The 25991-nt window shown below is 37.9% G+C and overlaps 2 protein-coding genes across 3 annotated transcripts; both read right to left on the bottom strand.

Annotated features, from left to right (window-relative positions):
• Window positions 1–207: 207 nt before the first annotated feature.
• Window positions 208–17163, bottom strand: LOC146466293 (DALR anticodon-binding domain-containing protein 3-like). 2 transcript variants are annotated; one of them, XM_085127482.1, is made up of 15 exons: window positions 16931–17163; window positions 15851–16167; window positions 15303–15661; window positions 13781–13801; window positions 13148–13209; window positions 11854–11967; window positions 10061–10143; window positions 9256–9314; window positions 7805–7887; window positions 4821–4935; window positions 4228–4286; window positions 3251–3361; window positions 2269–2337; window positions 1835–1900; window positions 208–857 (listed from the first exon to the last, which is right to left on the bottom strand). In XM_085127482.1, exons 1-15 carry the CDS (start codon window positions 17156–17158, stop codon window positions 804–806), a joined length of 1800 nt encoding a protein of 599 aa, XP_084983608.1. In that variant the 5' UTR covers window positions 17159–17163; the 3' UTR covers window positions 208–803. The 2 variants fall into 2 exon arrangements, with proteins under 2 accessions (XP_084983608.1, XP_084983609.1); XM_085127483.1 differs by having other exon boundaries at window positions 209–857; window positions 13148–13206.
• A 4449-nt stretch (window positions 17164–21612) lies between these two features.
• On the bottom strand, window positions 21613–25957 carry LOC146466292 (uncharacterized). Its single transcript, XM_085127538.1, has 7 exons — window positions 25630–25957; window positions 25111–25357; window positions 24298–24632; window positions 23756–23848; window positions 23365–23584; window positions 22561–22757; window positions 21613–21887 (listed from the first exon to the last, which is right to left on the bottom strand). The coding sequence occupies exons 1-7, from the start codon at window positions 25954–25956 to the stop codon at window positions 21753–21755; spliced, it is 1554 nt and encodes a 517-aa protein (XP_084983664.1). The 5' UTR covers window position 25957; the 3' UTR covers window positions 21613–21752.
• Window positions 25958–25991: the final 34 nt, after the last annotated feature.

Genomic DNA, 25991 nt, shown 5'->3' with positions numbered 1-25991 from the left:
CTTTATACCATTGGACCTATAGACCTCTTTCATAATGGAGGGCATAATTAGTATTCTTTTATGTGCATGCAAATAAGCTTTCTTGACCTCGCTTTTGAGTGAAAATACTTTTGTTTTTACACATGCTAGCGAGGCCAGGAAGGCTAATTTAAATGCATACAAAAGAATAACAATTAAGCCCTCCATTTATGAAAGAGGTCTATTTTTAGTGTCACTGTGAACAGACAAAAGACATATTTGCATGGATGTAAACGTTACAATAATGCTTCAGTTTTGTTAACAACAACCCTACTAGCGCACAGTAGGGTAACTAGTATCATTCATCAATGGATGCGGATGGCTAGGATGGAAATGGATTGCAACTTGAAAAAATTAGCCAACTTTTTCAAGTTTTTTTTTTTTTTACAACAACAACAATTTATTTACAAATTCAGATGATATAAGGGGCCTTCCGAGTTCATTGTGAGTATTTTGAAAGAATTGCAAAAAACTGTTTACAGTTGATTCTTCCTTAGAGACTCATGTAACATTTTCCTCCCGGTGCTCCAAGAGTAATCTCACGTCAGAAAAGAGGTTCTTAGTCAAATATTTAAGCAGTTTAAACCAACATACAGCACAATCTCCGTGGCAGTGCCCCTTTAAAGATTTCAGACCGTCTAGCGTACGTTGGCACTTGCACACCCTGTTTCGTCCAAACTGGGGCAACTTACGTCTAATTCACGCTGAGTTTTAAGTCTGACGTTAGGGTTTAGATGGTACTTGAGATCCCGATGACAGGCTAGTGTGATAGGAACAACTGTTGTTTACATCTGAGTCAGCGAACTGACATTCAGGAGTTTCAGGCAGTTTAAGAATATCTGCAACAAAAGCCAGTGCTTAGAATCTTAGCCAGTTTGAAAGGGACATGACCTTTTTCTCATGTTTTCTCTACGCTCTCAGCTAGATAAACAAGGAGAGGTATTTTAGAACTCGCGTAAGATTTAAACACGAAGGGAACATCATCATGATCACGATCTTAATCATCATTACCATTATCACAATCACGTCATTACTGTTATTATCACAACATTTATGACATCATCATCACCATCGTCGTCGTCATTATCATCATCATCATCATCGTCACTATCATCACTTTACTATTATTATCACAACATTTAAGTCATTAACATCGCATCATCATCATCATCATCATCATCATCATCATCATCATCATCATCATCATCAACACTGTCATTTTTTAAATTTAGATTTCTGTTGGAAGACAGACTGTAAATTGGAATCATTTCAAATTCGTAAGAGGTCAACACCTGAAGCCACTCATGTATCAATGTCACGCCGTTAGCTTGCGTAAACGGCGGTCCCTTATCGCTGGGAACGGTGAAAGGCAGCAGTATTCGCAGACTTAGCCACGATAACAAAATCTTGCCAAACGCAAGATTGCTTCCACAGTTTGTAGATTATTTTTTAGTATTTATTCTTTTCAAGCGTGTTTCCAAGGGTTTTCTGTTATCGTTTATTTACAAAGTTGTTGTTGCTGTTGCTGTTGTTAGTTTTGAAGATTGGGTTGAGGCAAAAATTTTATTTGAAGCGAAACCAAAACTGTCGACCTGCACCCTTAAAAAGCTCTATTTTGACTCAACTTTGATAACCTGCAGCTGCATTGTTTTTTTTTTTTTTTTAGGGTCGGGAGTTTTGCTCTATCGTCCGTTCCTTTGCCCTCCCGACCATGTAAGACGTAGCTAATGGTGCAAGTCGTCCCAACCAAAAGAAGAACCAACATTTTGACAAAATATGGATCTGCATAATGAGTCAAGAAATACATACTGCTGACCTGTTGAACAGCTTTCATTAAATAAAGCCTGGCGAACATAGCGGGGAAAAGATGATGTCTTGACTCCTGAAAACACATGTAAATAATAATAAAAAAATCGTAAAAATTACCAAGCAAAGCTATAGCGCTTTCAGAGGGGCCAACGGCACCCAACACGAACAAAAATAATGTTTTATTGCACAACAAGCTCTTAATCTGCTGTCTAAATGGTAATTTGTGCTGACACGCTTTTCCATAGGTTCAGTGTTTTTTCTCAATTCAATGCACAAATCCAAGCAACTGAAAAAACTCTCCTCCGATGCTATTTGTTATACTACACAATGCATTTATCCCTTACAACTCTAAAAGAATATGAATATATAAAACATATATTTGAACTGCGGGTGACAGATTAAATACAAGAAAAACCACAGACGTTCGAGTCTGTGACTCACCCCAAGAATGTGCACTCGTCCGTAATATGAGCTGAACTTATGGCTCAGCGTAAACAGGAAGGTACAGATCTGTGAAAAAAACAATCGTTACCTTTGAGTCAGACCTTCGTTAACTGACAACAGTTTAAAGGACTGAACAACACGTATGACTTGATGGCAAGGTCAATTGTAAGCTGACAAACGCCCCGCCACCACCCCCAAGGCATGTGGTCAATCCACAATCGGGTATTTGCTTGACATAAGTGAAGGTCTGCCCTGGGAGAGGCGTTAGTCCATTGCTCAACAATAAAGAATTAAAATGAGTACCATTTGAGTATTAGTTCGTAACAGTAGACCCTGTATAACCCTAACATTAAATACAAGTACATGCATATCTTTATATTTGTCAACAATTCTGCTTTGACTGTTAGTACTTGAAAGAAAGTGATATTTTTATGTTATTCCATGTGGCGCACTTACACTCTTGCCTAAGCTCTACCATGGGGATTTCGTATACAACAGTTGACTCCAAAATGTGCCATTTTACAATGGCCTAAAAAAAAGGGAAAGGGGAAGGATAGAGGAGATAGTCAGGTTGTAAATACGTGGCACAATAAGTATGCACTTTACTTTCTGAGTGTAACTAAAATATATGCGTAAGGTAACGTTTGTGTCTGAGTCAATGGATTAGATGAGTCGACAGTGTGATGGTCATTCAAACACGGTTATTAAAACCCCACCGGCACCATAACTTTAGCTCACTGCCTCCTGTTAAGATGTGGAAAATTTTCCAGGACGAATCAATGGGTAATAGCTAAAAACGGAGATGGTACACCGGGACTAGTTTGCAACTGCGATCAAAATCGCAGTGAAATCAGGTAACAATGTCCTCTACAGCAGTGTAGATACCTCCCAAAATTCTTCAAGGTTACACCGAAACGTCTACCAAGTTTTTTTTTTACTACACGGTTTTTATACCTGTATAAATCAACTTTTTGCTGACCTTATTTGTGTGGATGGTAACGTATTGCGACTTGGTAGCAGTTGTTGGGGTTGCTTCCTTTATAACAGATGGAAAGGCCACTATGAAGTTCAATACCAATTCCCATTCAGCCTATGGAAAACATACAGGAAAAAAAAACATTAAAGAGTGATAAACCATTCCCACATGTGCTTAAATAAGCAGAAAGGCTAGGAAGGCAGGACAGAAGGATGGAGAGAAAAGTGAAGGAGGGAGGCGTGGGTGCAGGGAGGGAGGAAGGAGAGAGGGAGGAGGAGAGTGGAAGTATAGCGATATACGGAAGATAGGACAGAGGGCAGGAGGGAACGAAAGGATGTATAATGAGGGAGGGAGGGAGAGGCAGCAGAAGGAAAGGAGGAAACGGAATGAAAGAGGGAATGGGGCAGGATGTAGAGGGATGAAGGGAAGGAGGAAGGAGATCAAGGGCAGGTGGTAAGGAAGGAGGCGAGGATGGACAGAGAGAGGGACAGAGGGAGGAAGGAAGGGACAAAGGGTGCTGGAAAAGAAGGAAGGAAGGAAGGAAGGAAGGAAGAAAGGAAGGAAGAAAGGGAGGGAAGGAGGGAGGGAGGGTGGCAGGCGGGGGAGGAAGGGAAAGGGGGAAAGATGGATGGTGAAGGCGGTAGAGAGGGAGGGAGTGACAGATTGAAGGTGAAACACAGATATGGACGTATGTTGTAAAAGTATGCTATCATAAAGGTGTGTAGTTTTATTTGTAACAAAAAAGTTAAAGGAGAGAAAACAAAAATTAGGAACAGTCTGCAAACAGAGAGAGCTCTCAAAAACAGGCACGATTGTTACACTGAGTTGGCAACTCTTCACACATTGTGCGGGTCCTCTTTTCCTTTAGTGCCCCCTCGACCTCCTCATACATAGGGGTATTTAGGTCTGCCTATGTGCAAACTAGACCACATTTAACAACGAAGTCCACAGTTCTAAAATTTTCACGAAGAGTAACTTACCTGGTCTCGGAGAAGATTAAAATCCACATCTTTCACTGGTGGTAGTGCTGGATATACGCCTACATAAACATATACCGTAAATAAGTAGTGTATGTGTACAGCAAAAATTTACGCCAGGGGCCAATTCAATGAAACTTTTACACTTGTAGCTAAGAAGCTTGTTATTACATGCGCGTGCAGAAAACAAGTTCAGTTAACATTGTTAGAAGGCCTTAAAAAATGATTAGTGAACTTGGCTACGGACGCTTTATTTACTTCTCTGTTGCGAGCACATGTATAAGCAAGGACCCACCTTGAAACCTACGGGCGTGAAAATTGAAATTGGACTAGCCCCAGGTTGAATCTTAAACAAAGATACATTTGGCTTAAAAATACACGGAATCTCCTCCTCTTTAAATAGCATTGAGGGAAAGCAAGTTCTGGTAGTGAAGGCGAAAAGCAACGGAGGTGAGGCGATAGTAGAACAAAAGTGAATGACATTCGACGCTTTTGAAAGTAGCTTTAAATGTCTTCTAACAGTAATTTCTCACGTTGCTGTTTTTCCAGGGGTTTGCATGATGTAATTTGGACAAAACAACTTACGTTGTCCTCACCTTTCTGAACATTTTCTTCATAATTTTGGAAAAGTTTGGCGAGCCTGGCACAATTGTACAGAACGAAGGTAGCTTGTCTGAATTCCCGTGAAGATTCACATAAGTTTATTTTTAACTGAAAAAAAAAAAAAGAAAGAAAAGAAACTTGGCTTTAACACTATTCAGATTAGGGAGTGTGGAATAAAATTGAAAATACTATGAAGAAAATCTAAGATGGCAGAAGATCCAAGATGGCGACGAATTAACTATTGACGACGCAAGGCCAGGTCTTCGTCACCAGTTCAATAATATGGACCTTGAAGGAAACATTGTTGGACGTAAGTTTACAAAGTATTTACCCTCCAAGTTTAATTCTCATGGAGTGAGTTTCCACCAGCGCCAGGAGAAATAGGATTAACTACTATAAACTGCCACAATAATTAAGATAGACTACAGCGTGTACTACCAGTTGGGAATCTTTTCACCATTTTGGAAAAATGGGTAACTGAGGAACACAGAGGAATGTTAATACAGCGTTTGGATCTTGAGGGTAGCAGAAAAGTTTTACTTAAGCAATAGACCGCACTTTCCAGAAGTTTACCAGCGTAATAAAACCACGCGGGATGTTGGGAGAACACGAGAAAGCTTGTAAATCACGAGCCGCAGGCGAGTGATTTACAAGCTTTTCGAGTGTACTCCCAACATCCCAAGTGGTTTTATTACGCTGGTAAACTTCTGGAAAGTGCGGTCTATTGCTTTTATGAAATAACTACTTAGACAAAAACACTTAGAAATCGGCGCTTTTTATTTTGTAACTTGATCAAGTTGTTTATTCTCGTCAAATTCATCAGTAAGGCGGGAGAACCAATCACAAATCGGGATCTATTTTGAGCATAAACCTGTTGAATCGCCGAAGGACGCATCGCAGTTTGAGCGAATGAATGAAAGTGTTTTTTAAGTTAAATTACTGTCTAACTCTCACAAAAATGTGGCTAAAAAAGCTTAATGCCTTGGCGAAAGAATGCTTTTTATCAGCAGATAGCAGTTACTGATGAAAAGCGGACAACGGCTTGGTGAGTGAAAAAAACTTCACTTGTTTTGAGCTTGGCCAGGTCTTCTTTTTCTATTGCTGGTTTGTGCATGGTGTTTTGCATGCCTTCTTGCTTAAGCTGTTTAATTTTGGCGTGAAGCATTTGGTTTGAGAGGACAAAACGTGGGTCGTGAGTGAACCTTATTTCTAAACTGTGTGGTGGTGTGTTTAGATATCTCTCAATGCCATTTCTTATTGACAGAAGAGTCGCACGGCTGTAATTTTCGCCTTCTTTATTTCTTGCTTCGGCGTAGAATTGCCTCAGATTCCTGTCCAGCTCTTCGACCGCCATTTCCGCCAGACTTACGCCAATAACCTCTTGTTTACTCCACTCTAGGTGAACAGAGAAAGAGGAATTATGATTTGAGCAGTTAATATCAAATACCTTGTACTCGGGTTGAAGTCGGTTTTATATTGTTTTAAACGCTTCAAGTTATTTGTAAACAACTTGACTTTGGCATACATAACCTTCAATAAATTACAAATTTTGTACTGTTTATCAATACTGTTTGAGCCGTTTATTTTATAAAATAACAGTTTCAGTGAAAAGCCAGGCTAAAAGATTATTCATGTAATTAAAACCAACCTGTGAATACGGAAACTGCCCACTGTGTTGCCTGCTTGGTTTTTTTGGCTTGTGCATTTTCGACGATCGAGTCAAGTTCTTCGTTTTCCACATCGGCAAATCTTCTCTTTTTGCTCGACCTTTCTTCTTCTGCCTCAGTATTTAAGCTCTCCTTTTTAGAATTTGGCTCCGAATTTTTATTGTGCGGCAAAAGCACATCAAAGCCTGACAATATGTCGAAGTTCGGAAAGTTTTCGTCGCGCTCGTCGGCCATTATCGAGAAATCTCCAGCGGGAGAGCAGCGGGAGTTTACCGGTACAATAGTACATAGGTTTGGCAACTCTATTGACCAATCAGAACGCGCGTAGTATGTTAGTTATTTTATAAAGAGCAATATTTGGAACATTGCAAGATACATCCAAAAAGAAACATTTTATTAATATCATTTTCTTTAATATGCGTCGTCACCAGTTGTAGAAAATGGCAACAAAAAAAGTTGGCATCAGTTGACATTTTAATTATTTAAGGAAACATTGACACCCGTTGAAACTTCAATTATTTAAAGGAAAAAACTTAACACCAGTTGATTCTTCAATTTTTCAAGGAAAAAATTGACACCAGTTGACACTACGGGTGTAGTTTGTGCTATTAAGAATTGATCTCAACCCTCAACTGATCATTATTAAGGTCGCTATTTTAATGGTATTTTAATTAATTATGGATAGTTGCCGATTAACGGATATTTTCTAAGTTATAAGTTCGATGTATACATTTATTTAAATTTTTAAAGTATGATTCTTCATTTTTATTTTCTCAAGTTTTTAGTATATATTATACTACTTAATGTGAAGCGCTTAGAATATTTTAATAATTTAAGCGCTTTAAAAGTGATTTTATTATTATTATTATTATTATTATTATTATTATTATTATTATTAATGTTGGAGAAGCGGACTTTGAATTAGATAGATGCCTACCCAAAATCTAGGTCCTATGATTTTTATACGTACTTTTTCTTGTTTCTTTTTTTATGATATAGTTTGATGGGTTTTTTTTAGGTAAAAATCAATGAACGAATAATATTGTTGTAACCTGATGAGATTTTTTTCCCTTTTCTTCCAAAAAATTGTGCTTAAAAATAGTCTTTTTTTCGAAAAGAATTGTAAATAAGTTTTAATAGCTACTTTTAACCTGTAAATAACATTTTACTTGGAATATTTTAATAAAGAGATTATTATTATTATTATTATTATTATTATTATTATTATTATTATTATTATTATTATTATTATTATTATTATTCACCCTAATTGACACCTCAATTATTTACGGGAAACTTACTGAACTTACTTCGCTATTTGGGGATACTGATAGAATTTCCAGCTTCACGGCAGCTACTGCCATTTGTCTGATTGACGATTCCCAGCCTTGCCCTAACAACACAAGAAAAAAAAAATTGAACATTGTCCACCAGAGTCAGAAAAAATTGTAAGTCGCTACGCTACTACAACGAGGTGTCAGTTTACCCCAAACTTGCAGATAGTATGCAGCTCTTAAGAACTTTGTCTGAACTTGATAGCACACAGCTCTATTGTTTCAGGGGTCTCCGCTAGTGGTGATGGTGTTGTTTATTAGCCAATCCTGTGATCCGTTCTAAGAACTGCGTGACGCCCTAACAATTGATCTAAGATTAATATCAGGTGAATGATCAAACATTCCTCAGTGCCTCACGTATGGGAGATGCGCTTTCTTGCCGTTATACTCTCTTTATTTCCAAAACAGCAGTTAAAAACCGCGTGAGGCGGGATCAATCTTCCGTCTAACCTGGAGGTTTTAAAAAGTTTCTTGGGCGAGTACAATTAAAATTTGTTATGTAAACGGCTCATTGGAAGAGCATTTTTAATGAAGTGATACCTTTAATAAAGCTTACCCATTGACAGCACCATTGTCGTTTCAAACGTTTGCCAAGTCGCGCGGACCGTCTCCCAATGGGAGAAAAAGTTTTAACTCAAATTCTACGGCACAGCCAAGTTTTTCTTCCCCTAAATGTTGGTCCAGACAGGATTTCATTGTTGCGAGTCACTATCATCAACATTGGGGGAAGGCGAAGAGAGAAATGTTCAGTCTTTCAAGTCTAGCGCAAAACCATCTTTAAGGGTATCTTTAGAGACCGTTATGTCTGCTCAAAAAAATCATTTTTCTTTGTTTTTGAATGTTTATTTCAAATATTGCGTTATTCGTGACTGACGTATGAAGCTCATTTTAGGGAAGTGGTTAAAACTGCTATACTCGAACAGGACCCACCAAGCTTCAAAAAAGATCGTGGTCTCTGCCTGCATCCCCTTTCCTCAACCTCAAAAGATGGTGTCTTTATTGCATAGCCACCGCTCCATCCAGCAGCAAAAAAAAGACAGTGAGATTCAAACCACACTTTTCTTGTTTTATCTAGCAATACTGCCTCTTGCTAGCTGAATATATTTTTTGTCTGTGTCAACTCAAATTTTAAAGCCAAAAACATTTGTCGGTAAAAGGGTAATGTTCATGAGATAGGTGGTGTCTTCGATAACCAACCTACCCCAGACAAGGTGGGTCCTCTTTGAACAAACTTGTTATAACCAGTTCCCTTATATTGTCTTTCTAGTTTCAAAGCATGTCAATGAACTGTAACGCAAAACTATTTGCGATTTGTATCGGCCTTTAGCATCCAAGTCGCAGCACTTTGGTTGACATAGCTATGATTCAAGCAATCACCGACAGAGAGAACTTTCTCAGTCAAGAAATATCAATTTAAAATCATTTACCTTCAACTTTGTCGCCGTATTTCAGAACATAAGATTCCCTTAGCTGCTTTTCACGTACTCTAAGGCAAGATATTCAGATTTGAGTATAGTAATAGAACCTTCTCCAAAATGGAAGCAACAGATTTGAATAAGTTAAAATTGAACTGAATGAAAAACTGATACCAGCACTGGAAAGAGCACCTTTACTTTAGTAACCTTGCAAAGTTTCAGCATATTAGGTGATATATCAGCTTAGGAAATGTAAGACGAAATTTGACAAATTTACAGACGTTTGTATGACTGGGGGTATACGTCATACATCCAGTCTTACAAACGTCTGTAAATTTTTCATTTTCTCAGCTGATATGCTGAAACTTTGCAGGGTTACTAAAGTAAAAGTGCTTTTTCTAGTGCTGGCATGCATTTTTAATTTGGACTTATTTGAATTTTCGGCCGCCATTTTGGAGAAGGGTCTGTCAAACAAGAAATAAATAAATAAATACATAAATAAATAAATAAATAAATAAATAAATAAATAAATAAATAAATAAATAAATAATTAGTTTTCTGAGTTCATGGATTTTCCTTGTAAACTGATCGTTTTACTGTAAGATTTTTGACTAAGCGTGAAGCTTAAATTAGTCACCATTTACGATTTTATTTTTTTGCGAAAAGCATCCAGGATAGTTCACAGGTCACCTACAATTTCCCAGCTAGCACTCGAGATGTCAGCTCTCCAATCTCTTTACGGTGGCCAAATTACCTTATCAACACTGTTGATAAAAGCAAATATTCATGATAAAGATAGCATCAAATTCCACTACACCTTAGAAGATTCATAGCATCAACGTGATCTTGGATTTTTTCTCCATCATTGTTCACTGTCACCAGTCCATGAGTCAGGTAAAACTGTATAATGAAAATTGTTAAAAACTGGATAATTTTATAATACAGTTCCAGAGATTTGATTGGCTTACCGGCCATAGTATATGAGCCATTATACCATGCCCCCCGAGAAATGGCGACCATTTAGCAATATTTCTTGATTGTTTTTAATATAACAATTATTCCACTCACGCTCATTGGATATGAGATGATTTTCAAAAACTCATTAATAATTTATAAGCCCATTGACCTATCAAACGGTCGATAAAACATCACGTGCAGTAGTTTTCAAAACCCGATAAAACCTCCCCCTTACTAGTAAGAGGTGTTTAATGTTTTTATCGTATACTAATTTCCAACGTTCACAAAAGCATCATTGTTCTGAACTCTCTTGACACACGCTTTTCCAGGAATGTTTTTGAAGCCGTTCAAAAAACTCGCAGCACGTGTTTTATCGGGTCTAAAACCACTCGACTGCGCCTTGTGGTTTTAAATCCCGATAAAACACTGCTGTTCGTTTTTTAAACATTACATAGCCAACTCGGCGTTACGCTCCTCGTTGGCTATCTATCATCTTACATGTATATCCAACGCGCGCTCGTGACGTGGAATAATTGTTAATTACAATATACTAAACAAAGGATTTTGCAGATTTAAGCAATATTGTTGGTTCCGTAATAAAGATATACATAATACATGTAACAATATTCCCTGAGTGCGTGTTGGAAGCGAGATACTTGATAACCAACGAGGCGCGAAGTGCTATAATCACACCCATTATTAATCGACAAGTGTGTGTGGGATAATTGTTTTATTAATTCGTGAGATCTTCATTATTTCATTTTGCAAAAAAAAGACCATTTCTCGCACACGGTATAATGAATGATTCAGAAGAATGGTAGGTAATGTATAGCAAATTACATTCACTTCGTTGAGGCAGTCAGAGCAATTTTCAATTTATTTAGTAAAACCAAGTAGCCAAGTAATTACTCTGATCGATCACAGCAGCCGTAAATAGCGGAATGACCCAATTAGAATTAATAGCAAAATCAAGTCATGTAACCGGCTCCAAGTACGGGAAAACGCGATCGATAAAGTCAAGTGGTTTTGGGGTTTACTTCTCGTTGTTTGTGAAATTGGCACAAGTTTTGTTAGGCAATCACAGAGCGCAGTAAAGCAAATACTAATAAGAAGCAAATGTTCCGACACTCATTGAAAACGGCTTTATGTTAGATAGTTTTGCAAGAGTTTAATCCTGATAAGTCATCATTTCAAATCGCACACGTGTTTGTCATGCATGTGGTTTCATGCTTTGGCTGTCTAATTAAGGACGGTGCCTACTTTTGTTACTGCGCATACGTTCTGCGGATTTCGAGCTACTCAGGTTCCTATGGGTGGCACCTACTAAATAAATACAGGGATATTTTTGCGCGGTTTAAAACTATGCGGAGAAAGCAGAACTAAGCAAGTGCTCTTGGTACCCAAAAGGAAAATTTGGGGTAAGCATGCATTTTTCAAAGGTAACAAAGCTTCAATTTAGAAAAAAAAAAAAACGTCATATACATGTACCCTTGCTAAGATCTGCTTTCCCTGCATAGTCATAAGCCACACAGAAACACTTCTTCATCAGTAGGCACCATTCTTAAGAGGCTTCATTTTAACTGGGTATACAATTTTTTGAATGTTTCTGTCTCAATCCACCCACACCCTAAAAAGAGTTTGACAATATATCACCTGCTTATTTGCCAAAAGACTTTTAGAAGCCATCTGCCACAAAGTACTAACTTGCTGCTGCATAAACGTTCTCCTACAACTTGTCACGTGAAGCAACATGTCTGTGCTTACTTCCTGAATATGCAAACAAACGCAGCAAAGTTACTTTAAGTCCCCGGCTTAATGACATGAAAGAACATTGCTCATTCCAGAGATGGGATTTAACCAGGGAGGAGGGGGTAATGTCCTCTTTTAAGCTATAATGCAGGTACGTGTCAATGCGGTGTTTAGGCTACGATTTTTGTGGCCTGAAAGTCCAAAAACGGGTTCTATGGATTCTAGAAACCAAGGTCTCAAAAGAGTTCGGGAAAATTACTTTTTTTGGTCTGATATAGGATCAGGGCTAGAAAAACCAAGCCACTCCACCCTACCCCACCCTATACAATAACCAAGGCAGTCGTGAAAGGGATATTAGGGGCTTTAAGAAACCACGACGGCAACGGCAACGAAAACGTCGTTGAAAATAAAGTTCGCGTTACTTGTACTACTTTAAGATTATTCCAATTCGTTCAACATGTACAATGTGCGCGAACTATCCAGTAACAGAATGGGTGAGAACGGGGTTCACGTTTAAGACAGAGAATGAAAAATTGACCGTCTTGTGCTCACGTTCTCTAAAAAACCTTGAATTTGGTAATTTCACGTTGCTGTTTGGCCGACCACGGTGAAGGAATGTACCAAAATTTAAACGCACGTGCAGGACCTTTGTTTTTCTCACTAAATCCTATTGTTTTGACACGTTGTCGTCACCGTCAACGTAGTAGCTTCACAAACTCCCTATTCATGATGAAAGTACTGTAGCTAACTGCGAGCAGTGCCTATCTTCTCTTTCTATGTGTTTAAATCTTTTAATAAACTTGAAGCTTTAAACTGGTACGGCATCTTTGAATAAACAAGGCGTATACAATGTAAGACACCTCCCAGTTGTACAATTCCACATGTCTGGCGGGGGAGAAGCGGGGGGGGGGGGGGGGGTCCCTCTGCTCTGATAAATCAGTGATTGCAGGAGCAAATTCCTCTGATTCTATAACACAGATTGTAGATCACTGAATTATATGGGCCTTGATTATGATTTGTGTTTCGTTTCCTTTGGCTTTCTCAGCAACTGAAAAGAAGACTTTTCTCTTTAGGAATGTTACTTTACTAATAAAAATGACAATTTTGGTGATCAGTGGAATAATATCGAAAATTGTTTTAATGTAAACATATTAGTATTGTCTAATCATAGCCTAACAATGAATTACAATGAACTTACACTTTTTCCAGCAAGTTCCAATTTTGCTACATCTTTGAGAAGAGAACATGACATGGCAACTGCTTGATAAAATGGGGGTAGTGACAAATTTCATTACATACATGTACATCTTAAAAACTGAAGTGAAGAGAACATGTTGTATCTACATTAAGTTGCTAAATAAAATTGAGTTATTAAAGGGGATTTTTCATGGGGATCTTGTCCTATTTCGATGAAAATGGTACAACCATACACTTACCCTTTAGTTCCAAAAAAAAAAAAATGCTGAAACGCCGAGAACAAGAAATGAACTGAATGTTTGAATGGAATAACTTGTGATCTGCTCAAGAGAATTTTGGAGTCAAAGTTGGCCTAACTTTTTTCCTGTTGCAATCAATTCTGACCAAGTCCATTTGTGGCCAGTGACACTCATCGACAGTTTTAGGAAACTGAAGTGGCAATTTATAATAAAAAAGGATGGTTATTATTAGGTTTCTGTGATAGAAAAAAATGTCGTTTTGGTTTTGGAAATGAAATCAAACTCATTTGAGATTTCCCTTTGATCTTAATACATGACTGCAAACTGCCCTTGTCACTTGCATGAGGATGGTGTTAACAATGAAGATTAAAAATTAAAAAAAAAAAATCAGTTACCTTTGGGTTTATTGCACAAATCTGTGGCACAAAAGAAATAGTACAAATATTAAATTGAAAAGAAAATTTTTGTACTTGTATTAACAAGATTCCCATGCTTGAGAGAAGGGGATTAATTAATGATCCCTATAAGGAAATCCCATATAAGTTTTACAGGGGTGCCTGCTTGTTAAATTTGCATTTTCTTTCATTTGCATGTATTTTTCTGGTTAATAGCTGAAAACTTCGAAACTTACTAAGGTTTCCAAAGTGTACCACATTTAACCCTAATGGGTTTAACAAGCATTGGTAAATATACTCAATGGCCAATTAAACTACAGCTGTAGATGCACTTTTTTCAGGAGTGAAAATAAAATCATTAACCATGCTTAAAATTGTGGTTATGCTATCCATTGGGTTACACTTCTTACTCTGATACATGTCAAGTAATTTTCTCACTGGCACACTTGTCACATGAATGTTGCAGACCCCCACCCCCCCCCCCCCTAAAAAAAAATCTGGAATCTGCAATCAGGAAAAGGGTTGGGGCTTAGGGAGGGGGGGGGGGGAGCAGCATATGTAGGATCATACAATAATTTAAAGATCAATTTATTAGGATAATTAATTTTTGTGGGTGTCATGATTCCTGGTTTAAGTAACAAGTATTAGCCTGGTAATCTATTTACAATTCTTGATAGGATGTAGCCTCCCACGCAGACGTTCTTAGGGGTTCGTCACGTGTTCCTGCCCCACTAACGTCTGCTGAAACGAACAGCCACTTCCGTTCGTCGGCAAATTGCCTTTGTCTGAATAGACCAATCAGCATTGACTCATTATGACAAGTAAAGCCAATCACATACTGCGAAACAACGGAAATCATCACCTGTGGAGATATTTTCGCTTCCGGACGTGCGATTGAAATTTTTCCTTCCACAACACCCTGCATTTTCTTCAGTGATTTCACTGAGAGAAGCGGCAAGAATTCCAAGATTTGCCAATTTGTCTACCTGGTCTTTCATAAGATTTACAAGCGGCGAAACCACAACAAAACAATCAGTGACCAGCAGCTTCAAGAATTGAATTGTAAACAAACAATAGAGCTTGATAAATAAGTGACTTTCCATAACCAGTTGGAAGGTTTACGAACACATCAGTTTTCTTCAGCGCAAATTGCACTATGACTTCTCTTTGATACGCATTCAACTCCCTTATACCAAACGTTTAGCACACATGACCAAAAACCACATTAAGTCCGCCATCCTGTCTAGGGTAATTTTTTTTAATATCAAACACGAGTTTACCCAAAGTTGGGAAACGGCTCCTGATTGGTCCGCATTCGACGAACGGAAGTGGCCGTTCGTTTCAGCAGATGTTCGTGGGGCAGGAACGCGTGACAAACCTCTAAGAACGTCTGCGTGGGAGGCTAGATAGAATGGTGATGGCTCATGAAAAAATCCTATACAATCCTTTCATCACTCCTACCAATATCATAGGTGACATTTTAAATAATTAATAAACACCTTACAATAATGTCAAATCTGACCTTGTGAAATCTGATTGCTTTCATTGAAATACTCTCCCACATCAACAACAAAGTTTCCACAGAAGCATTCTCCTTCACAAACACAATCAACACCCTGCACACTGTTTGTCGTCTGGTTGTCATAAGAGGGTTTAGATGCAGCCAATTCAGCTTGATCAATCTGCTTAGCATATCTACAGCTTTTTAGGATACTGCCCAGTTCTTTAGCTGTTCTCACAAGATCTTTTTCTGTCCATGGATTTGTGTTACTTGAGGTATTTGATAGAGTAAAGAGTTGGCACATTTCTTGCCTTACTGGAATTTTTCCGACTTCAGTTCGTATCGTTTGGAAGTCATACGGCACAGCTGTCACAGAAACGCTGTAACATTAAAGTTGGATATAAAGGATTAAACGTGAGTAAAAAACCTTTAAAATGCATGAGTGTTATGGGGGGTGGGTGTTATAACAGTACAATAAAAAAAAAAGATACCTTGTTTCCATGACTATTAATAAAAACTAACTCGTGTGCACTATTAAATCTGAGGAAATTAAATATTTCATGACTCACCCATTGGCTTGCAAAAGTTCTTGAGCATGCTCACAAACAAGGAGTGTTCTCAACTGATCAAGATTTAAATTCTCCTGATCTCTGCCATATGACCTCCAAAACAATGCAGGATTCAAGAAAACAGATTGAGAGTTCTCTTCAGTTGATTTTCCAAACTGATCCCCTTTTTTCACTACATCGTTAACTACAGCGCTAGTGACAAGGACCTTGTTTAGTGTCAACAAGAGATGTCCACCACTGGTTAGCTGACAATCTTTTATAAACTGAATTTTTAATATTCTGTTAATGACCTCTTCAGTGAGCCTTTGATAGATCACCTAGAAAAAGTACAGTTAAACAGTCAAATTAAAAACATATTTTTTTTATTATAAATAAAAGCCAGATTTTAAGGAAATTGTAGTATGCATATCATCAGCACAAAAAAAAAAAAAAAAACGAGGCTGCAAGACAATGAAGTTTGGTTTAAAGTTTACCCCTTATAGGGGTATGACCATCAAGTTATTCTTGCACGCTTAATAAAAATATATAACGCGGCATTAACTCCGATTCTGTGAATGGGATGCTATAATTTGATCTTAAAAATAAAAGATACTGAGCAGACTGCTTTTCAGTGGTACTTTTTAAGCTTACTGTTATATGCAAGGTGATTCTACATTAAAATTCTAAGCTTACGTATACAGTAATAGGCCATTTTACAGTTGCTTACTCAGTGACCGGGCCTATTAATGGTAGCGAGGCTGCCGGTGACCTTGTATTTATACAGACCTCACTGTTTTTATCATGTAAATTGTGTTGTTGTGATGCAAACTAGCCTGCATTTGCATAAGAAAAGTAAAGAGATTTGTATCAAAACAAGGTCACCGGCAACCTCGCTTCCAGCCATAAGCCAGGTAACACAACAACAACTGTAAAATGGTCTATTCCCTTTCGGTTCGCTAAGAAACCCCTAGATGTGTTCATACAAATTAAAGTACCATCATTTCCAACTGGATCTGTTCTTTTTTTTTCATTCGAAAATGATAACAATTCATTGCCCTTTTCAGGAGTTAAATGAAAAAGAACTGATAAGCTCAAACTCACATCTTCCTCGCTGCCAGATAGATCGCCAAAACACGTGCGAATGAAGGCAGGGATGATTAAATCTCCAATTGAAAGCTTCTTGTTGAATTTCAAAGAGCATAAACCTATTCTGCTTTGATCCAGTCCTTCAACATTTTTCAGTGAATCGCAAATTAAAAGTTTTAAATGCGGCAGAAGATCACTAACACAACATTGCTGAAGATTTTCGGCAGCACTCGTGCCCGCCATGTTGTTGAAAGCGCAGCCTCCCCTGCTAGCTTCCAGTCTCTTTCATCTACTTTGAAAGAAAATTAGGAACCCTGGACATGTATGAACTATGGAATGAAAACAAGATAAAAGCTTGGGAAAAGCCGGTTTGTAAACAAAATTATGCAGATTACGCTTGTAGTAAAATTTAACAAATAAAATTCAACACATTGTAACACTACCGCCAAAAATCGCCGTGGTGCAAACAATTTTCATCGTCCGTAGTGAACACAAAGCTTACCGGAGCGATCATTTCGCTGCATTACTGTTTGGTGGATTCGCTACATTTTAAAATTGACATATCAGTTCTACATTTGAGCTCAGTTTACTCCTCAAGCAAATAGTGTGAATCGCAGAAACAGGTAAAATAATTATCCCCAAAGTAACTGAGATCGAGAAATAATCACATTTTGATACTTAGCGGTGAAGCGAAACGACCGTGTAGCCAAAAGGACTTTGTAGCGAAATGACCGGACATCAAAACATATCCTGCGATATTTATAAAAATTAAAAAAAAAATAAAGATCCTCTCCAGCTTTTCTGCAATACTACTATGCTTTTGTTATAGATGTGTTGAAAAATAAAACAAAAATAAAATTGGTGATACAGTAAACACGAGCATAAAAGAACAAGTGGAATTATTAACCTCCAGGCTGAAATTCGTCATTTTATATAAGACACCTGTTGAGAACCTTACAATAACCTATGAAGACTTATTCAGGCTGACCTTAAAAAAAAAGTTTCTAAAATGTGGGTGTTAACTGTATTACACGCGATTTTGCAGGATCATTTAATTTTCATGTCGCAGGAGATTTGTTGTGTAGAGAAAACGAGTATGGAGTCGGCACCATGGCAATATTTGGGCAGCGTTACAATGTGTTGATCATGAATAGTAAAATCAAATAAATGCTGTTTCTATGGACTCCCATTGTTCTTGTCAGTCAGTTTTGCGCAATCCAAGACACACTGTACGTCAGTGAGAAGTTCTATGTTCTATGTTGCTAAAGCGAAAAACACAACTAGGTCGGCCTCTTGAACCTGTAGGATGGTACAAGCACCTAACATTTTACTCTACAGTGTAAATCGCTGGGTTACGGGAAAGGTTAGAATGAGGGACAAAATAAATTAGATTGGTTGGCCGCCCCCTACTGTTAACAATGCCCAAACAGCCTTCTTTGCTCTGCATAATGTAACCAGGCTGAGATTTGTGAAAAATGCTAAAGAACGTATTCTCCTTCTCTCAAGACAAATGGTACAAATTAAGCAAACACTTTATTGCACTGCATACATGTGCACGATAGAGGAGTCGTATCAACAACTCGTACTTCGTGTTTCATCCGAACTCCTCGATACAATAGCGCCAGGCCGGCGGCCTCATCAGTTTCGAACCTCTAATTAAACACTCACATGTACACTCATTGTTCAGAGTACTACTTAAAAGTAACTATGTTATCAAATATCCATACTGGGATTCGCTGTTGATTTCCACGGCATTTCTGTGAGTGCGAGTGCTGTAGACAGAAAAGCTCTTCACGGAGCTAAACAGTGGAAATATCTCCCGATTAATTTGTGAGGTAAGTGTAGTTTTTTATCCGCGGTAAGTAAATAGTTCAGATTAATTAGGCTTGTTCTGGGCGCAAATTTATCAATAATAAAACAGATAAATGGGCGAGAACAGACAGTAGAAATCATTTGGCATTTTTGCAGCGAAGTTTAAGCCACTGAAGACTTCTTAGTTTAAAAACCAACAACAACAACAACAAAAAAAGAAAAAAAAAAAAAGGAAAAACAACAATTGCTCAGCAGTTATCTTATTTATGAAAAAAAATTGCATAACAACGTCCGGCTTGTCGGTTTCAAATAAAGTATGTTTCTATTATATTAAATGGACATTTTTATATTAACATATGAAATTAATAAAACATCCTGGGTTCACTGGGCAACTGTTGGTTATTTTCGCCAATTTTCTAGTTTCTTTTCCGTGAAGGGAGTGTCAGTGAACGGTACTGAGCGACTACATGTCCAGGTAAGAGAAATCTTTTTGCAAGTTCAGCACACTATAATGAGAACGACAGATATAAAAAAGGTTTTCTCTTGGCCTTCACAGCCAGTGCGGTCGATTTTCGCCCTCTTCAATTATAAGTCCTGGGATTAAATAAGTTGCTATAAAGACAACGAGATGGGTTTTCAGGTCATTTAGATAAAAAAGAGAGTTCGGTGAAGTAGGTAACGTGTCGAATCAAATTAGGAGAGTTTCGTTGAGGCCACTTGTTTGAGAACAAGGTAAAGATGCTGAACCGCTCTATATTACCTAAGATCAAGGGGGAAATCGTTTGATTCGTTACGTATTTTTTATTTATTTTATTTTATTTTATTTTGTTTTATTTTTTTTAGTTAAAGAGGCGAGCAAAATTGAAAAAGCTCAAACCTCATAGAGTACACCCACTTGAACTGCTTGAGTGTCTCGTTTTTTACTTGCTTACAGTTTCTTTCGAGTGTTTCCGTTTAGGTGTTAAAAAGCCTTCAAACAATAGGAACTAATCTTTTACAATGATAGTTACAATATAGTAATAATAGTTATTTCTTATGTCTTCTGTTTCTCCCGCCAGGTTACATACATCATTTGTAACATTTTGTGGCCTTTATTTTCTTGTTCGTGGAAGTATCTCTCACGGCAAGACCAGGTATATTTTTCTTTCTTTCCGTCTTGTTCCTCTCATCAAGATCAGCCAGATATAGTAACTGTCCAATTTTTATTGACACTTAAATGGTTCTACAAAAATAGCCAGATCTTCAAGATTAATTCAGAATGTAATTACTTTCAGAATGTAGGCAGGATTAAATGTTGCACACCCATACTTTAACTGAAAATTGCATTGAAACTCGTCACTGCTGTCAGCTGAGGCAGCGAAGTTCAATCTTGGCAGCTTTTCTGCGCATTTTAGGTAAAACTGATCATTTGATATAAAATTAGTCGTGGAGTGTATAAAGCTACTAATTAACATGTATCATTAAAGACCAATGACGACGAGGACAAACTAGTTACCATATTATATTGAATATTTCATATAGTTTTCTGGTGTAAACTTCCCAGTAAATAAAAGAAATAGTCTTTCGTTCGTTCAGTTATTCGTTTATTCTTTCGTTCGTTCGTTTGTTCGTTCGTTCATTCATTCATTCGTTCATTCGTTCGCTCGTTCGTTCGTTTGTTCGTTCGTTCATTCGTTCATTCGTTCATTCGTTCATTCGTTCATTCGTTCATTCGTTCATTCGTTCATTCGTTCATTCGTTCATTCATTCATTCATTCATTCATTCATTCATTCATTCATTCATTCATTCATTCATTCATTCATTCATTCACTCATTCATTCATTCATTCATTCATTCGTTCGTTCGTTCGTTCGTTCGTTCGTTCATTCATTCTTTCGTTCGTTCGTTCGTTCGTTCGTTCGTGCGTGCGTTCGTTCGTTCGTTCGTTCATTCATTCATCCGTTCGTTTATTCGTTCATTCGTTCGTTCGTTCGTTCGTTCATTCCTTCTATCGTTCATTCGCTCGTTTGTTCGTTCATTCATTCATTTATTCATTCATTTATTTTTCATTCATTCATTCATTCATTCGTTCGTTCGTTCGTTCGTTCGTTCGTTCGTTCGTTCGTTCGTTCGTTCGTTCGTTCGTTCGTTCGTTCGTTCGTTCGTTCATTCATTCATTCGTTCGTTCGTTCGTCCGTTCGTTTTTATTCATTTATTTATTTACTTTTTTATTTTATCATAGATTACACAAGCGCACGATGAAATCCAGTGGGAGGGGAATGGGGTGGTCCATGAAAAGGGCTACACATTGGGATGCCGTTTTCACCCACCATGTATTTTAAGGGTGAGGCAATTTAAAACTGGTTATTTAAAAGCATTTTAAGCACCGGTGTTGTAGAAGTCATGGGTTCGATCCTGTTCATGCCTGTGTTTTTTCAGACGTTCTTCCCAGTCCAATGCTGTGATACTAGCCTGAATGCATATGACGTTACACAAATCACATCTACTCGATATCTGCAAATTTTGCATAAGTCTAGCCTTTGGCTGAGAAAGCAAACACAACATGCAGAACGGGTACCATTGAATAAAAATCGGCATGGAATTCTATTGATGATTACAAATCTCGACATCGTCAATTTTGTTACCTTAATATTTGTTTCTACCGCAAGTTATCTTTGTCATAGATAATATACCATAATATTAGAGCAGGGATAAAATGTGTAAAGCGACAATAGACGGTTTTTACGGCGGTCTTGTTGGAGGTACAGGATAATTACAAATATTTGCATAAAACTGTATTTTATTTCCCAAAGAAAATTATATACTTTTTTATTATTATTACTATTCCAATATGGTTTCCATAAAAAAACCCTCTATACTCAAGAATAAGAACAGAGAGCTTATACAGACCTATTATTTGGAAATATTATTTATACTATCTATCATCTCATATCTAACGCGCGCTCGTGGAATAATTGTTAATTACATCAAGGGAATGACAATAAGGAGAATCAAAGGCGTTGAATACTGCATGTTTACTCTTCATCACTCTGTGGCTATAGCTGTTTGATTGAGCCTTAACACAGGTCTGTTGCACATGTGGTCGGTTGGTCCCGTGGGATACTGGCCAGACCATAAATAGACATACGTCCAGACGTTCATCTTTGTGAACTTTGTCAGCTGTGGGGAAATTGATATAAAACAACACATTCAGTGGAGAAAATGAAGTAACTGTATTCAGGGATTAACTAACGACTAGACTAGACTTTCATATTTATGATGAGGTTGGGTCAAGTGAGATGGCATTCTTTTTCAAAATCAATTTTGCTGTCGATATTATGAAGTCGTCTTCCAGAGCTTGTTTTGTGACGTTATTATTCAAGGTAGTGCTCACGTTTAAACTATAGACAAACGAGTGGAGAACACAAACGGCTTGACTACAGATTTCCGTACGAGTGAAGTTCAACAAAATAGTGACATTCTTTGGATTACAAAATTCGGCTTCTTTGAAATAAAAATTTCTTTTAATACAGTATTGAATATACTCGCCTTACTCTTGTTTCAAGTGCTAACGTGAATAGTATCCAAAGATATCGAAACTGAACCAGCTACAACTATATTATATTTAGCTGAAAGAAAGACCTCGCATTTAATGATCACTTGATTTACCGTCGCACGTTAATCATGTGGCAATTCCAGTCATTGAGGAAGTAATCTAAGACCGTAGTATCTAAACCGACTTTTGAGAGCCACTTGAAAGTTTTTTTTTAGGCGTGTAATTTGAATTTCGCTTTTTAAAAGAAGTTAATCGCATCTGCCCTTGTTTTGTTGTAGAGCGCAATGTTGCACTTACGTCAAGGTCTTTGCAGTTGAAGGTTGTTATCCTGCTGCCTCCACACGCCAGACCTTTATTAATAGGTATTTCTAGCTCATAAATACCAAACGGACTGATGCATTCATCTGCTCCCAAGAAATCGTCACTTCTACTGGCCAGTGGATCACTGCACATAGACGTCCAGCGATTATCCCCTCTAGTCATGCAATAATGTCCTGTAGAGAACGGAGAAAATTCATTTCCTTATAACTTTTGGATGGGGAAAGACACTGTCGCCATATGGATAAATACTCGGTTTTGGCGTCGTTGAAATTATGAAGTTCGGTTATTCTTCTCGTCGTCTGTCCTCATGTCTAAGCCATACATGAATAGCAGTAAATTTTACTTTGTTCGGTGCTTGATTCTAAGATTCGTCATCGTGTTCCATTGTTTCGACGCAGAAAGTTAAAGAGGTGATCTAATTTAGCAAATTTCCATTCATCTTGTCCATACCACCAAGAATGAATAGTCAGAAGCAGCAGGGCAACAGCGGAAAGAGTAATACAGAGGCTCTCGGTATTTTATACGACAACCAAAACGTGAAAAGTTTGATAACAAACAGCTGGTTTCGTTAAGTTTAGATTGATCTTTCATCATATCGTAATTTACATGCAAGTGCAGGAAATTTCCAAATCAAATTATAGAAGGTTGGCTCTTCTCAGCCGTCCATGCAGCGATTTCTAGGGTGAGAAAGATTATCCCTCAAAGCAAAATAAAGAACAAAAGGTGGAAAGTGTGGTTTGATGACTTGGCCAAAATAAGATGACAGCAAGCTATTAATACCTGTATCTTGTCCTAGTCGTTTCCTCTCCCGGCACGTCTTCTCGTCAGTGATGGTGAGCCGATCAAACTCAATCGACCTGGGTTCGAGTTCTTGAACGTATTTCTTGATGGTATTGTCACCAGCACGAAAATAAGAACTGTTTCGATGACGAAGTCTAAGATGAACCCTGGTGGGAACATTGGCAGGTTGCTCATCGGGACCAAAAAGCTCAATATATAGCTGACAAAAAAAAATATGAATGAATTGAAACTTTTGACGGTAAGAAAAAACAAGACAATTTGTTCCACATTTTTACTTGGTACATCTAACAAAGAGCTAGTGGCTCAGTAGTCTTGTGCAGAAAGTCTGCTAAATAGCAAAAAATGGAGATGTGTTCAGTTCACCTCTTACCTTTAGCATTCGCACGTTGTAGCACGTTCCACAACTTTCGCTTATATTAATGCTGAATGTTGTTTTTCCGTTCAAACCAAGTTGCTGAAACATCTAAAGGGTAGAAACAAACCGAGACTTTTGTGTTAGCAACATATCATTTTATTGAGACCTTAAGCACCTGTAAGTTGAAGTTTGATTGGAATTCTATCAAGTTATCAGACTGCTTTAGCGATTCCATGACATCATAGTTGGACACAATTGCAATAATACTATTTACGTCCGAGTGTGGGTGTTTCGTAAATGTAAGGTATATGGCACTGTAGGAAGGAACACTATGTACAACAACTAAGGACATGAGTGGGCAATTACTAAAGCAAACCCTGATATAACATGGTAAACGAACATCGTTCGTTTGTGATCTCTTTGTGCAGCCTAGGTAGCGGTGCCTTCGTGGATGACTTCTCGCAGTTATTTAGAAATGGATGAGGAGCTTTAACCAGCGAAACCGCAACGGCATGTAAGAAAGAGGACACACTAAAGCTTAATAAACAGAAACATACCCCTTTGTTTTTTACTTCATCAAAACTCCACTTTTGTACATTGGTGGTGAATATGTGTCTACTGAAACAATCCACTGCCTTGTCTTTTAACTGGTTCACTTTTGTAAGCGCTTTGGTGAGTTCAACCACTCCAACAAGAGTCTTCGTTCCCGTTGCACTCTCACTGGCCACTCTTCGGAAAGACGTTAGTGGATTATTTCCTACCCACAATGTACGGAACTCGATAGCCTTGTAGAATTGGTAGATTTTCTTCATAAATGATCGTTCCAGTTCTTCGTATGAGCGGAGAAGATTTTCAGTGAAGGTCTGCTGGAGATTTTTGCTGATAGGGGCACCTTGAAGGTAAAAATGCCAGGTATAAATTTAGAAAGATGCTACTACAGAATTCTGTCGGCACAAACAAAATATCAACAAGATCATGTCTCTCAAATGACCTTCTTGAGACAAAAACTAGGCGACACCATTAGATAATTAAGGTAAAAGACAATGGTTATGGAGCTAGACAAGGTTATTTGTTATATGTTTTTTATATCATTTACGGCATTGGCTGTGTATAAACCACAACAGAGTTCGAAATGCCTCGGAGCTACTGACCACCAGAAACGTTCCTGATAAGATATTGAGATGTTTGTGCACGGTCGTAGTACTTCCAACGTAAATTGCAGAACCGAAATCAACCAACTTCAAAGACGGCTGTGTCTGATAGCCAGTTCTTCAATTAACCATTAGGGTATATGTACTAGAACATTACTATTAAAACTGACCGAAGTGAATTTAATCACTTTCCCTGATCGAAACAAACCGCAATAGTACCTGGTGATTTTCCAATCTTAGCAATTGCGTTCTCGGTGTCTTGAAGGACTGGAATGTCAAAGTTGTATCCTCCAATGTCATTATCCAGGTCCATAACTTTTGCTATAAGGTCAATACGGGCTGATCCTGCAATAAAAAATGACTCTATTTCCGCTTTTAAGTCTGCAACATCGCTCTCTAAGGAGGCCACATCTAGCAGACACACCAATTCCGCGGCAAACTTTTCCTTGTTCATCTCCAGATTCGCCTAAAAGAAAGTAACGGTTAGCAAAATCAGCGATCAAATTGTAACTGTTCGCGATACTAGTTATCACTGTCAAACAATGTGAAATTCTTTTTAATTTTCGTGCATGAAATACTACGTCACTGTAACTTCACTGGTTGACCCGCTAGCAACCTGAGTAAACGAAGATTATTTAATACAATGCAAACACAAACAAGGCACGAGTTAAACAAATAATTATGCACAGACAGCAACGTGACACCAGGCTAAAGTAAATACTGACAACAACCTGTTACCTGCATGATCTCGGGTACTGAAGACACGGCCACTTGATCAAAGTCTAAGTCACTGGAATCAGTTAGAGCTATGTACTTTTGTCCAAACGTCAGCCATTTCCTGACACTGCCTAGGTATTTGTCAAGGGTCTTCAGACATGCTTTTCCAGCGAAAGATGAGGCAACACCAAGAGCTGCATCAATGAAATCCATAGGGTTCCTGGATGCAATTGCTTTTGCAAATCCTGTGATACCCTGCAGCATAGCTATAAGGTCATTTTTGTTGAACTTTCCTTTCTTGTACGTGTCCTTTAGTAAGGTCGGGAATCGTTTTATAATACTTTCCATCTGTTCCTCTAGTGTTTTAATCGCCTGTGAGCAGA

The sequence above is a fragment of the Pavona decussata genome, unplaced genomic scaffold, assembly GCF_977016875.1.
Source record: "Pavona decussata unplaced genomic scaffold, jaPavDecu1.1 SCAFFOLD_145, whole genome shotgun sequence".
NCBI classification, from domain to species: Eukaryota; Metazoa; Cnidaria; class Anthozoa; order Scleractinia; family Agariciidae; genus Pavona; species Pavona decussata.
The sequence above is the reverse complement of the archived record's forward strand: the minus strand, read 5'-3'. Positions and strand labels throughout refer to the sequence as shown.